A 12,486-nucleotide genomic window follows, 5' to 3' on the forward strand; every position below is an offset into this window, starting at 1 on the left:
CCTCCCCTACCCCTACCTATCCGTCTCAAGGCCGGCTTTCACACATCACTAGTTAACAACTACTGACGTGATAAGAACTGCAGCCAGTGAGGAATAAAAGAGGGCTTAACCTGGTGCGGTGCAGTATATAGTGAGGTGCAGTACAGTGTGGTATGGCACGGTTCTCAATTACCAACACGTAGATAGCGAGTTCATCATCAATCATCGATCATCGATCAAAAGGAACGCTCAGGATGCATGTCTACGCTCCTCCCGCTCTCGCGCCCATCTCCGGAGGCATGGCGGGGATAGGTGCGCGACGTGCTATGCTACGGACGCGAGGGATGGGAGGGGATGTGATTTCCATAAGTCACGGAGTGGATCTAGAGTTGAGTCGAGTCGGGTTGAGTTGGGGAGGGAAGAGAAAAAAGGAGGGAGGGAGGGAAATGAGAAGCGCGAAACAGGGGAGGTGCCCGCTTGAGAAAGAACAGCCCAGAGACACATGACGAGTCAGGAGTGGAGAACCACCTGCTCAAAAGGGGACGGTGTTGCATGTATTGATGGACGATGAGGAGAATGAGAAGATGCAAAGACGACGGGGACGGAGTGACAGCGAGAGGTAGTAAATGCTGCGAGACGATTCAAGTTGGAGAGGAATGGAATGATTGCCACCTCGCCTTTTGCATTTCGCACCTGCACGTGCATTTCTCTTCCAGGTCCTGCCTGTCAAGTTTCCGTAAACAACCTTGTAAACTGCATGATACCAGCTGCCGGTGTTTTATGCGCCCGCCCGTCAAATGGAAATTGGAATCAGACAGATTTTGCTAGCTCCAAACGGGACGCCATCGCTCAACATACCTCGAAGAAGTCGAAAAATGAAGAATAAAAAAAAGGCTCGCTTTCGTAGATGCTGGAATCGCAGCCCAGGGCAAAAAATTAAAAGCGAGAACGCAACGCAAACATGATACGACAAACAGACCATCGCGCTGAGGCCACTGCACATGTGCGCTAGAAGCCCAGAGTATGCAGATAAAAGGAATCTCGTGGTCAGATCCATCCTCTTCTAGGATCCTCTTCTAGGATTCCAGACTCCGATGAGGTGTATGCGCCACGGTATGAGAATCTCGGCCGCAGCACGAGGACCTAGTAGCATGGATACCCTCACTTCAGACCTCACCGGAGTGTTCCATTGAAAATGGGGTGACAATTCTCAACCAGGAACTGCACCGCCTCATTCTTGACCTGCATATCCGTCATCTCCCTCGCCAAGCTCTCTGGTCTCATGATCGTAGGCGCAAACACAACTGCAATATTCATGCTCGTCATGAGATTATCCTGTTCGTAGCTTACAACCCTCTTCAGATGGAAGACCAAAAACTCAAGGACCTCCTTGTGCACCCTTGGCAAGCCGGAGATGGAGGTAGTTTCGAGGAGTTTGTCATAGACTTCGTATGTGACGAGTGGGTTGGGAAGGCGGCGGAAGTACTGCTTTAGCGTTGAGGAGACGGCATGGATGTCTAGATCTGGGTCGGAGATGTCAAAGTTTTGTTGAGGAGAAGTCTCGAAACCGTCTTTGATGACTTGTACTTGGCTGGCACCACCGGCTTTGCGGTAAATGCCCTCTATGTCCATTCCTATACCTGTAAGTATGACACGGTTGGTAGGGATACATACTACTTACCTCTTAGCTCGACTTCCTCGATACATCTTCTCACGATGAATGGAATGAATGTCTTCTCGAACTCAGCTCTTGCTTCAAGGTCGGAGCCGAAAAGGGCTAGGTACGTCAGCACAACGGGATCAAGCTAGCCAGAGGCTGACTTACTTGTAGAAGCGTCGATGGTCAGAGCCGGAGAACTGCCATTTGATTGTGACTTCCAAGGCTGATGACCTTTCGCACCAAGCTTGGGGTTGCCACCAAAAAGTCCAAATCCAGGTCGGGGAGGCTCTGCATTACCGTGTCGCATGGCGTTATTGGTGTAGTCAGTGGTGGGAGGAGTTGAATTATACGGGACTGTTTCTGTAAATTGCATCTCGCGACTGTAGCTAGCTTGGGTCGACGAGAAAGCACCCTTCAGGCCTTTGGTGACCCCTTTGGCAACGTTCTGCCCACCCTTCTTCCAGTTGAACTTTTTCGGTTGGCCTTTTCTGATGCTGACGACCTGGGGCCCTTGCAAGACACTGACGGGTTCTGCTTCTTCTTGCTGTAACGTAGTTCCCGAACTGACCATCGACATCTCATTGGTATTAGATCGCCCTTCACGCGAGTCAATGGAGATCTGCGACCGATCTTTGTGGTGCGAATAGATGCCCAGACCGTTCGGAGCTCCGCGAGATTGTTCCGCTTGGGCGCCTGAACTAGCTTTATACAACTCTTGAATCTGGTGTACGAGCTGATTGTTGAGCTCTGCCAGCTGTGCATTCTTCAGTGACAATTGCTCGAATTCTTGAACGCTCTTATCCTTCATCTGCGTAAGATTGGACACTTCGTCCATCAGATCATTACGTTTCTGAATAAAATCCTCAATCTGTGGTGCGAACGAGTCCTTGAGCCGTTGCAATGATTCAGCAAAATCTCTCATAACTGCATGGTTCATCTTGTTGAGATCCAAAGGATCGCCGCTCTTCTTTGCCGCTGCAATATGCTCCGTCAGTATCTCAAGTTCACGCACCACCATTTCTTTCCGGGTGTCAAGGACGACAATAGTAGATCGTTTCTCACGAAGTTCGGAGTTGACCTGCTTGATGTTCGCAGTTGAATGCAGTGCAGTTTCAAGCTCAGCAATCTTCTGGTCTCTTTCCATAGTCTTCTGTCGTTCTCGTCTCAGTTCATTCTTGACCCAAGCAAGCTCATCACGGTGCTCTGATGAAGATGTAGTAGGTCTACTGGTATCCTGACCATTCATAGCATTGTTGGCAATGGGAGACCGAGGCCACTTTTGCTCCTTCGACACGCGTATGCCCTTGTCGCTAAAGCTCCTACCATGGCGAACAGAATTCGAGACTCTTCGCAAAAACGACTCATGTCCCTGAGAGTCCTCCCCACCCAGGATTCGAGCCATATCTTCATCCATTGAAATTGAAAAGTCCCCGCCAGCAGACCATCGCGGCAGTCCGGGCGAAGTCGGTCTCGATCCGTGTTTGAGCGTCTCTGATTGCGATGTGCTGAAAGACTGGTTACGACGCTGAGTGCGTTCAATCGGTGGAGATGGCGGCACTCTCTGCGCGACAAACGAGCCGTTTACTTTCGAAGCGGAAGAATCTCCTTTTCGGGATAGAGACGTGTCAAAAATGCCTCCAAGCCTAGGCTCTTCTATGTTTGCACCGTTCACTTTTTCAGAAGCACTGACATCCCCGGAAGCCATGTTCGTAGTCGCAGAGGTTGAAGACGATCCTTGGTTAGATTCAGGAGATTCTTGCGTCTTAGCAAGTGTGGACGGTACCTCTTTTCTCGGTATTGTCTGGCTCACTGTAGAGCTCTCTAGAGAATCACCCCGCTTTGGGGGGTATTGCAACTGTCCTATCATTGAGGCTTGTGCCAACTTCAGAGAATCTGTCGACCCATCTTCTGTTGGGCGATAGTCTTGCAATTGTTGGGAGGCGCCATTGTTTTGTGTCAAGAATGATTCTGGCTCTTGAACAACCGACACATCTCCTCCACATGTCTCGCTTGTCTTTTCAGGTTCGTGGCTCTGGCCTTGAAATGATGGAACTGCCATAGTGGGTGGTGAAGCCGGTCCGGATTTCGAGCTCCTGGCTGAACCTCCCAATCTCTTAGCCTTGGGTACTTCTTGCAGCTTGAACCTCTCTTCGGAAGCCATATCTCGGTTATTCTGTGGATCTTTAAAGGGTGTGGCATATTGTGGGCGGTTTACGCCTAAGCCCACCAGTGGAGAGGTGGTTGCTGGTCCGTTTGTGCTGAAGCTGCCTTCCCTCCGCTTTTTGATTGAATCAATAACTTCTTCTGACGGCACACGACCCTTCTCTTGATATGCGATATGAGGTGAAGCGAGAGGAGAGGTTGGTGTGCCGCTGGACGAGTTTCGAGCCACGTACTCGGCTGTCTTCGTAGCCGGAAAGTAGTCTCGCTCTGTACGTTGTGTCTGGTTTTGTGCAGGATGAGGTGACAGCTGGGCGGGGACCGTTGGATCAAATGCAACAGGTATAAGAAACTCCTCTCCCCCTAGACCCTCGACCTCGGATCTTTGAGACATGGACGAATGGCGGCTGGTAGGGACGTGGGGAATGTTCAACACATCTGCAATATTGTCAGCTTAGGATCACGAATAACAGTGAACTGCAAAATACCACGAGAATAGCTTCTACTATTGGCTGGCGATACATCCCTCCTTTCGCTTGAGAGACCCGTTGGCACACCCCGCCGCTCACTCCTCGGTTGTAGCCGTGGCGGAACCTCTGTAGGAGTTTCCGAATGCGTCTCTGAAGGGGGCGTCTCGAGTTCAGGCGAGTACGAGCTCTTTGGTGCTGCACTTGGGGGGAGGGACGGAAGAGATTTGTCGAGAAGGGCGTTATTTGCTGCTGCTTTCTGCCGGTGCGCAGCATTACGTGCAGTCCTTTTTCTCCGCCTTGCCATCAAAGCCTCATGACAGTCCATGCAGAATATCCCCTGCGAAGTGCGAGCGTATCGTAAATTTTCGATTTTCTTCTTGCAGTTTCGACATTTGAAGCAAGTGGCACAAAAGGCTTGATCGCCAGTCAAGATCGCAAGGTCTTCAATCTTGTTACTACAGCTACTGCAGCTGTAGGTACAGTTGTTGCAGATAAGGGATCCATCGCCAAGCAGGAGTAGGTTGGCGTCTGAGTCGAGAAGAGTATTACAGGTGTTGCATCGGAAGCAATCGATATGCCATCTATTGCCCGCTTTCCAGCAGTCAGTAGGACAGATGGTTCTAACAGGCCTAGCAAGAACATACCTAATTCGAATGCTTTTCCTTCTTCAAGAACCTGCAGCATGTGTAAGTCATTTTTTGCATTAGGTGGTAGTGTACATGCTTACTTCTCCACACCCTTTGCAGGGATAGGCGGCTTCATCTGGATCCAGCGGTGAGTCTGGATATGCCGTGGGGGAATCCATCATGATATTGCTGCTATCTCCAGGATATTGTCCATTCATTGGAATGTTAGGAGAAGAGTAGATTTGGCATAATAGTGTAGCAAGGTAATCGGATTAGATGTAATCAGAAGGCCTGATAGAAGTGGGAGAACCGCCGTCGAGGCTCGCATAGGCGGACGACAAAGGAATGGACTTGTTAGGTGAATGAGTGTAATCGCTACTGCGGTGCGCAGGTTGAGGAGTCGTTGAGCGGTGGAATTGTGTGCTGGAGTCAGCTAGTTCAGACAAGCTACCTCATCATTGGATCGCGCAATTTTTGGTGTATCCTGGGCAGCAATCAGGAACATACTGCTAGAGTTTCAAGTTTGACTAGCAACAGCTTATCGAACGATTGCGCAGACCAGACAAGGTTGACGGTGCTGCAAGGTCTTTGGTGGTGATGGGCATCAGCACAGTTTGGGAGTCTTTGACGGATCGGAGCACAGCTGCACCACTGGGAGACTTACTATGTAGTACAGTGGTACATCATTTCGGGTCCTAGGCTCGCAGGATTTGGCAGCTGGCCAGGGGGTTATGAGACACTAGCTACCTAAAGAGTGGACCTCCATCACTCGTTTCAGCTCCCCTCACCATCTTGTAACTAGCTAACTTGTTGGGACCTCTATGGACTCCTAAGAGCTTGATTGCCGCGTGAAAGTAGTAGTTTGTTTTAACGCAGCAGATCTCCTTGCCACTTTCTCCTTCAGAGTACATGGGTTGTCTAGCAGCGGGGGACCCTGATCTCCCTAACTACCCAGAACTGGCAATCAAGCTGGTAGGGGTAAATGGTAGTTAGCGTGTAGATTGCTGTGTGCCTGAGTAGTGAGGGTCTCCGGCACCCCCCAATTTGGCGCACCCTCTTATGGTTTCAGACGGACAAGGAGTAGCTAAACTTCGTCGGGTCTCTTAACAGTGGATTCCAATTACTTAAAGGATCTTTTGCCGAGATTATCACTTAATTTTAGTTCATCCTCAAGATCTCTAATTATATGGCTAATTAGTCAGATTGGTCCCTTAACTTAGAGAGGATAAATATAACCAGGTAACGCTCTTCTGAGAATCTCTTGTAAATTTTGGAACCTAACTGTGAGACGAGGTGAATTGAGCAGTAATGACGAAGGTGTTCAATTAGTATTTGGTGGGCTGGTGAGCAAACATTTTAGGCGTGCACGACTGACCTGCGACTCAGTTCGGCTGACTACATGAATATTCGGAGGAGCCAATGCAAATTTATCAATAATGATTGATTTTCTTGCTAATGCAAGCTTCGGTGCAGTTCTGCCTCCAGTAGTATTTACAAGCAATGCTAATGCGCAGTCCTTCCGAGTCTTACCAGAGCATGACAGTCATCGCTTCCCAATGGAGCACTCGAACGAGAAACTCCATTCAAAGTTCACAAGACCTCCGTTCAAGGCCTATCCAAACACCAATCAAGGTGCATCCCACTCCATTCAATCCATCAAGGTCCATCCAAACTTCATCCAAGGTCTATCCAACTCCATTTCAGGTTCCATCCAAACCCCATCTCAAGTCCGTCAAAACTCCACTGCTCAGAACCAAAAAGATACCACTCTTCATATCTCTACACCCCCTGACAGATGATCATCTCCGGCGGTTAGTAGCAATGAAATAAGTCAACAAAGACTTCAATGCCTCGTCGTTCCCCGCCACCATTTGAAAATATTTCTCCTCCGGATTAATCAATCGCCGAAGCTCAACACAGAATGCAACGGTTGCTCGTCGAGTCTCCGAACTCTCGTTGCGAAGGCATTTCAACGCGAAGTGCGTCAGCCGCTCCTCTTGTATTTTGTCCAAAATCTCGGTCCCCTTGATTCGTGCGACAAGACCGCTCAAGATGTGCAAGCCCATGGAAATTGCTCGATAACCAGCATCATCGTGCTCCTGGAGCTCGAGAACGTCGAGCACAGGGTCAATGACTTCAGTTGATGAACACGCATCCACAATGTCCTCTGCTGTTTCCTCTAGGCCACCAACGATGTGACACCTAGATTCGAAATTCCGCCGTGCTGTGAGAAGTGCAGAAAGAGCTCGTGCGTGATAAGGTGCACAGTATTTTGCACTGTGAACCAACATCAGCCGTATGGTAACAAGTATCTGAAACTTGTTGTCATATTGGCGACCCAGAGACTGACGTCGTTCTGTGTTTGGTGTCTCCAGGGTATCGAGAAGAGCAAGCAGCAACTCATCATACTTCTCTTCGTCTTGGAACAGATCGTCATTGGCTTTGATTAGACCTTGAAGCCTGCGATACCCATAATCATCCATTTTCCGGGCACGAATCTTTTCTATGCCATTGCTCAACTGCGTTCGCGCCTTACCTGGGTCTTTGGTATTAGGAGAGATAGAACGGTTCCGCACGGCTATCTCCGTACTTATGTACTTTTGACGCATGTTTTCTTCTTTCTTAATCGGCTCCAGTATCTGATTGAGCTGATCAATCTCACGCAATGCAGTTGGAGGACTTGGCGACCTGATCGATCGTCTCCTGCTAGGGACTTTGACTACTTCTTTCCCAGCTTTCATCCTTTCCTCTGACCTTCTCTTCGTAACCTGAGAAATCTTTCCAGCCCCAGCTTGGCCTGTTGAAGCCTTATCTTCGTGAATCTGAATAGAACCCGTGCTGCGTGTTCTACCATGTTTCGAGGGTGGTGGTCGGTTTCCAGGGAGATCACTATGCTCCACTTCTTTCCTGGCTTTCATCCTTTCCTCCGACCTTTTCTTCGTGACCTGAGAAATCTTCTCAACCCCAGCGTGGTCTGCTGGAGCCTCTTTGACAATTTCTTTGCCAGCTTTCATCCTTTCTTCCGACCTTCTCTTTGTGACCTGAGAAATCTTCCCAGTCCCAACCTGGCCTGCTGAAGCATTGTCTTCATGGATTTGAATAGATCCTCCGCTGTGTGTTCTACCATGTTTCGAGACCGGTGGTCCGCTCTTATGGAGATCACCATGCTTTCTGGCCCGCTTGTCCACCTCAGTATGGACAGGTGGTACATTAGTTGATGTTGATCTGTTTCTCATTCCAGCTCTTACGGAATTCTTGTCCGTGGCTACCAAGGGTGCCGCCTCCTTGACAGGGATCTGCTGCTCATCTTGACCTAGCTCGAATGGAGGTACTTTGGTGGTGCCAGTTTCTGATTGAGAGACCTCACGTCTGGATGAGGACGGTTGAAGGGCTGCATTCTCCAAATCCTGCACCTGTTTGTCCCCTTCCTTTTTCATTGTGATATCATCCGTCTGAAGAATATTCATTGTTTCGGCATCTGCTTTCTGTTGCACAAACGCAGCTTGCTTGGGAGGTATTCGCTTGAGCTCGATGAGCCCACGGTGGGGCCTCATCGGAGCACTGGAGAGTATGTGGAATTTTCTTTCATATGTGCTTGGGTATAATTGACTAGACACTGGTCGAGCGGTATCTTGTGCTTCCACGTCACGCTTTCTGGTTGCATTATTTGACTGTGGGGGTGGAGGACGGATGACGTCTTCTGCATTAGCATCTTGCTTCCTTGTAGTCTTGATATCCCTGGTCGAGGATCGTGCTGACTGGGCTGACGAAGGACGGGCAGTATCTTCTACCACAGCTTCTCGTTTTCTTACGGTCTTTGTGTCTTTAATCAATGGTTGTGATGCTTGTGCTGAAGGGGGACGAGCAGCATCCTCTACCTCCGCCTCTCGTCTCTTTGAACCCCTTGCGTCCCGAACAAATGTCTTGTTCCCTTGAGCAGAAGGGGGGCGTGGAACTTCCTTCGCTTTCATTTCTCTAATCTTTGCGGCCTTTATGTCCTTGATCGAGGGTCTGTTGGAGTGTGCAGACTCGGGCCGAGCGCTTTCCTGTGCGTCCATCTCTTTCTTCTTCGCGGCTTTAATGTCCTTGATGGATGGTTGTTGCTTCAATGATGACTTTGTTGGTTCGACAGTTATATTGCTGTCAAGCATTTTTTGAGTCTTGAAATCAAGACTATCTCTGAGCCTGTCAGCTCGATCAGGCCACATTGTTGCATACGTGGCATAAGTCGTACGCATTGGTGTTCGGACTTGTGGTTTGGGGTCATTGAGGCCGTTCTTAATGCATTTTTCGATGAGATCAAGAACACTAGCGTGGTCACAGTGACGGCCATTCTTCGCGAAAATTGCGATCAGCCAACCGGCGACGGCTGTTCTGGCGTTAGGATCTTTGTGCTCGGATGCTGACACGATGTAATGGAGAATATTTTTATTACACGTGGCATTGCTGATGATGGTCTCAAAGGTGGCGATGGCAGGATCTCGTTTGACCTTTGAGGTATTGCAGCATCGTGTGATCAATGTCTCTGCGACAAAATCAACCATGAAATCAACGCCATGCCCGAGTGCATCGGCAATATGCTGGAGTGTATGTAAACCAGCGGTAGAAACGTTGGTTCGTAGAGAATCTACGACCTTTAGGATGTTGTCCAACTGTGATTTGATGAAGGTGATGTACTGTGGGCGATAGTCGTGTATACCATTGCCATGCGTGATTCGAGAAATCTTTATAATGGCCTTTCGACGCTTGTCCCAGTTTTGCTCCGTCTCCTTGCCTTCAAATAAACGGTGCATGTCTTGAGACATATCTTCAAAGTCTCTCGCAGAGGTGATCGACAAGGGCTTAGTAGCATTCTCGTCATCTTTCAATTTGGTGTCAATATGGGTGGGGTGTTCGACGAATGCATCACCTGCATCTTTCAGCATGGCAAAGGGGGGCGGCTCAGTGTGTGGTTTTGGCATGCTCTTCACAACAGGATTCTGAACTGATCGCTTCATGGTCATCATTGTTGTATTCTGTGCGTAAGTCATTGCCCAGTTGAATATGCCAGCTAGTAGAGAAAAGGCGTAGAAGGGGCCCAAGATCATGGGCATGCCCGATGAAGAACCGCAGGCATTTGCGAAGTAAGCAATGCAAAGTTTCGGTTTTCAGAATCAGACAGCAGCTACAGCATGAGTGATCAAGATTTGCTTGCTGAATTATGATACCGCAGAAAGTTGGTAGTATGTATGTAGCACGCGATGTAAGCAAACAACTTGAACTTTTCTTAGGGTCTGGCCTTACCAAAGTCAGCTAGGGTGTCTTGTTCTTGGCGCGACATCAACTTACTAACCAATTGTGGAAGCCTTTTGCAGCTAGCACTAAATACTATGTAGTAAGCGTTGAGAACCAGCACAATTAATGCAGTGATTCTCATAAACTCAAGGCTCACAATGATAGAGTATGTTACAGGTACAGATATCCGTGAAGGGTTATTCTATGGGATATACGAGGCTTGAGGTGGGCTGGATAGTTGAGCTTCATTGGAGATGTGGTTGTGGTAATTCACCTCAATCAAGCTCTTGTATGAGGGATGCTTCTGTACATATCCTGGCATCGGATACTGGGGCAAGTGCGCGCTCAATATACATACAAGACCGCGACAAGTAGTAGAATACATCTGAGGGAAGCGAGATCCCAAAATGGCTACAGAACGTTTGATTCAGACGACAATGTCACCAGGGTCGACAAGCATTCGGTCCCACTTCCGTGCGCCGGGTTCTTCCATCTCACTTGGAACGCGTAGTTCTGTCGGACTGTAAAGATACCAACCCTTCAATGCAGCAACGGCAGCACAAATCCGAGCCTCATCAAGGCTTGAGCCAGCTCCTTCGCCTAACTTTTCGTGCCCGGAGAAGACTCCTATCACAAATACGGGATGTCTGCTCTTTCTCCCTGTCTCGCTTACTATTCTCGCAACCGGTGACTGAAAGCCTTCTCGAGCACATAAGCGACTAAGATCTCTCTGAGGATGGCGAAAGTTGAAAAGGCTAGCAATGTTTAATTGCCTGGACATGAAATGCTCCCTGAAGAATGACTTCACAGCCGCGCGGCCGCTGTGGAGATATAATGCTCCTGTCAACGCCCGTACGAAGTTCGTACTGGCTTTCTCTTCTGTGACACCCTCAATCGCAGTGCTTGAGGCTTTTTTATCTTTGGCGGGTTGCTGAACGTCTCCAAATTCATCGTCATAAACGGTCCTGGAGCTGATCCCTCTCCGCTTCCATCCTGAGCTTGCATCCGGCGTCGTACTTATCAATGCTGACGGCTTGGGACCCATATCTGACTCCGGCGCGACCCTCCGAAACTGTAAGTAGCCGGGGTCTACTTCTCCACCCGGGTGCGCCGCAGCCTCGACGCCCCATTCTCTCGTTATAGCAGCAAGAGCCTTGGGTCCAACATAAGCATACATTGCCGCAAAGACGACAGCTAACGGTAATCTTGGATATCGACATATTATGTATTCGGAGGTATAGTAACCAAGGAGATCGTTTCCGAGTATTGAAAAAGGATTATTGTTGAACTGAGGTGAAGGATCAGCAGAAGGATCAACCAGAGTCCGAGCGAGAACTTGGAGAGGCAGGCGAGATGGTAATTGGAGCCGAGCATGAAGGGCAGCCAGCTTGGCCGAAGATGATGCAGCTTGGATAGGAGGTGATGGTAGCCGTAGAAGGTGTTCCTCTGACAACGTGTCCGGGAGTTGTCCTTGGACATCCTTCGGTGAGTGAGCTTCGCGTAGAGATGGCTGGTGCGTTGCAGATTCCCATCGTCTGCATTGACATTGTGGTGGTATGATAGTTCGAGGTCTTGTTCGAGGCGAAAGGACGGTATCACTCCATCTAAGGAGCCTCAATCTTTTCATGTGGGTCACTGGACTTTCTCGCGCTCAATCATCAACAGTCTCATTCGAAAGCGTGTTAGCTCAAGAAATGAAGCGCTCAACGTCCGCTATGCTACGAACCTCAATTCGTGTTGTACGATTCTGTACGGAGTACCATAAAAAGCTGTAGGAAAGTAGCGGCTGCCGCTAACTAAGCTCGATTAGTCTACATGCTCAACTCGCGATCCAAGCTTCGATCAACTCCGCAACGACACCTTGTGTGAAGCATACTTCTCTGCCCAAAACGCTGTTTCAGCGCCTTTCAGTCTCAAAGCTACCTGACCTGTAGGCATTAGACTATACGATGGGTGGGGGCGGCAAGATACCGTATGTGCACGCTTCGGACGCATTGTCGCTCTCCAACCCCTACTAATCAATATACTCAGCTACCCAAAGCACGTCTGGTCTCCATCTGGTGGTTGGTATGCGCAGCCTCACAACTGGAAAGCGAATACTGCTGTGATGGGTTTCGTGATATTTGGGATCACAGCTCTTGCATGGAAAGTCGGCGCGGAAAGGGAACACAGATTTAAAATGCCGGAGCCGCACAGGTTCTTCCCAAGTCGCAAGTATGACTCGTTAGCCTTCCCTTGCCTCTTAGCATACTCTGACATCTTCTACAGCTGGAGCAGGCAAATTATCGAACATGAAAAGGCTACAAAATCATCTTCA

At 49.1% G+C, this 12,486-nt stretch overlaps 3 protein-coding genes across 3 annotated transcripts; all 3 read right to left on the minus strand.

The window, feature by feature from the left end:
* Positions 1 to 1,152: 1,152 nt before the first annotated feature.
* EPUS_01588 (uncharacterized protein) lies at positions 1,153 to 5,077 on the minus strand (the record flags this gene model as incomplete). Its single annotated transcript, XM_007788726.1, has 6 exons — positions 1,153 to 1,613; positions 1,661 to 1,756; positions 1,805 to 4,237; positions 4,288 to 4,860; positions 4,914 to 4,944; positions 4,997 to 5,077. 6 exons carry the CDS (start codon positions 5,075 to 5,077, stop codon positions 1,153 to 1,155), a joined length of 3,675 nt encoding a protein of 1,224 aa, XP_007786916.1.
* A 1,617-nt stretch (positions 5,078 to 6,694) lies between these two features.
* EPUS_01589 (uncharacterized protein) lies at positions 6,695 to 9,901 on the minus strand (the record flags this gene model as incomplete). The annotated part of the gene is made up of 2 exons (XM_007788727.1): positions 6,695 to 9,068; positions 9,114 to 9,901. 2 exons carry the CDS (start codon positions 9,899 to 9,901, stop codon positions 6,695 to 6,697), a joined length of 3,162 nt encoding a protein of 1,053 aa, XP_007786917.1.
* A 695-nt stretch (positions 9,902 to 10,596) lies between these two features.
* Positions 10,597 to 11,796, minus strand: EPUS_01590 (uncharacterized protein; the record flags this gene model as incomplete). The annotated part of the gene is made up of 1 exon (XM_007788728.1): positions 10,597 to 11,796. The coding sequence occupies one exon, from the start codon at positions 11,794 to 11,796 to the stop codon at positions 10,597 to 10,599; it is 1,200 nt and encodes a 399-aa protein (XP_007786918.1).
* Between the last annotated feature and the right edge of the window lie 690 nt (positions 11,797 to 12,486).

This window comes from Endocarpon pusillum (genome assembly GCF_000464535.1).
Source record: "Endocarpon pusillum Z07020 unplaced genomic scaffold C721943, whole genome shotgun sequence".
NCBI lineage: Eukaryota > Fungi > Ascomycota > Eurotiomycetes > Verrucariales > Verrucariaceae > Endocarpon > Endocarpon pusillum.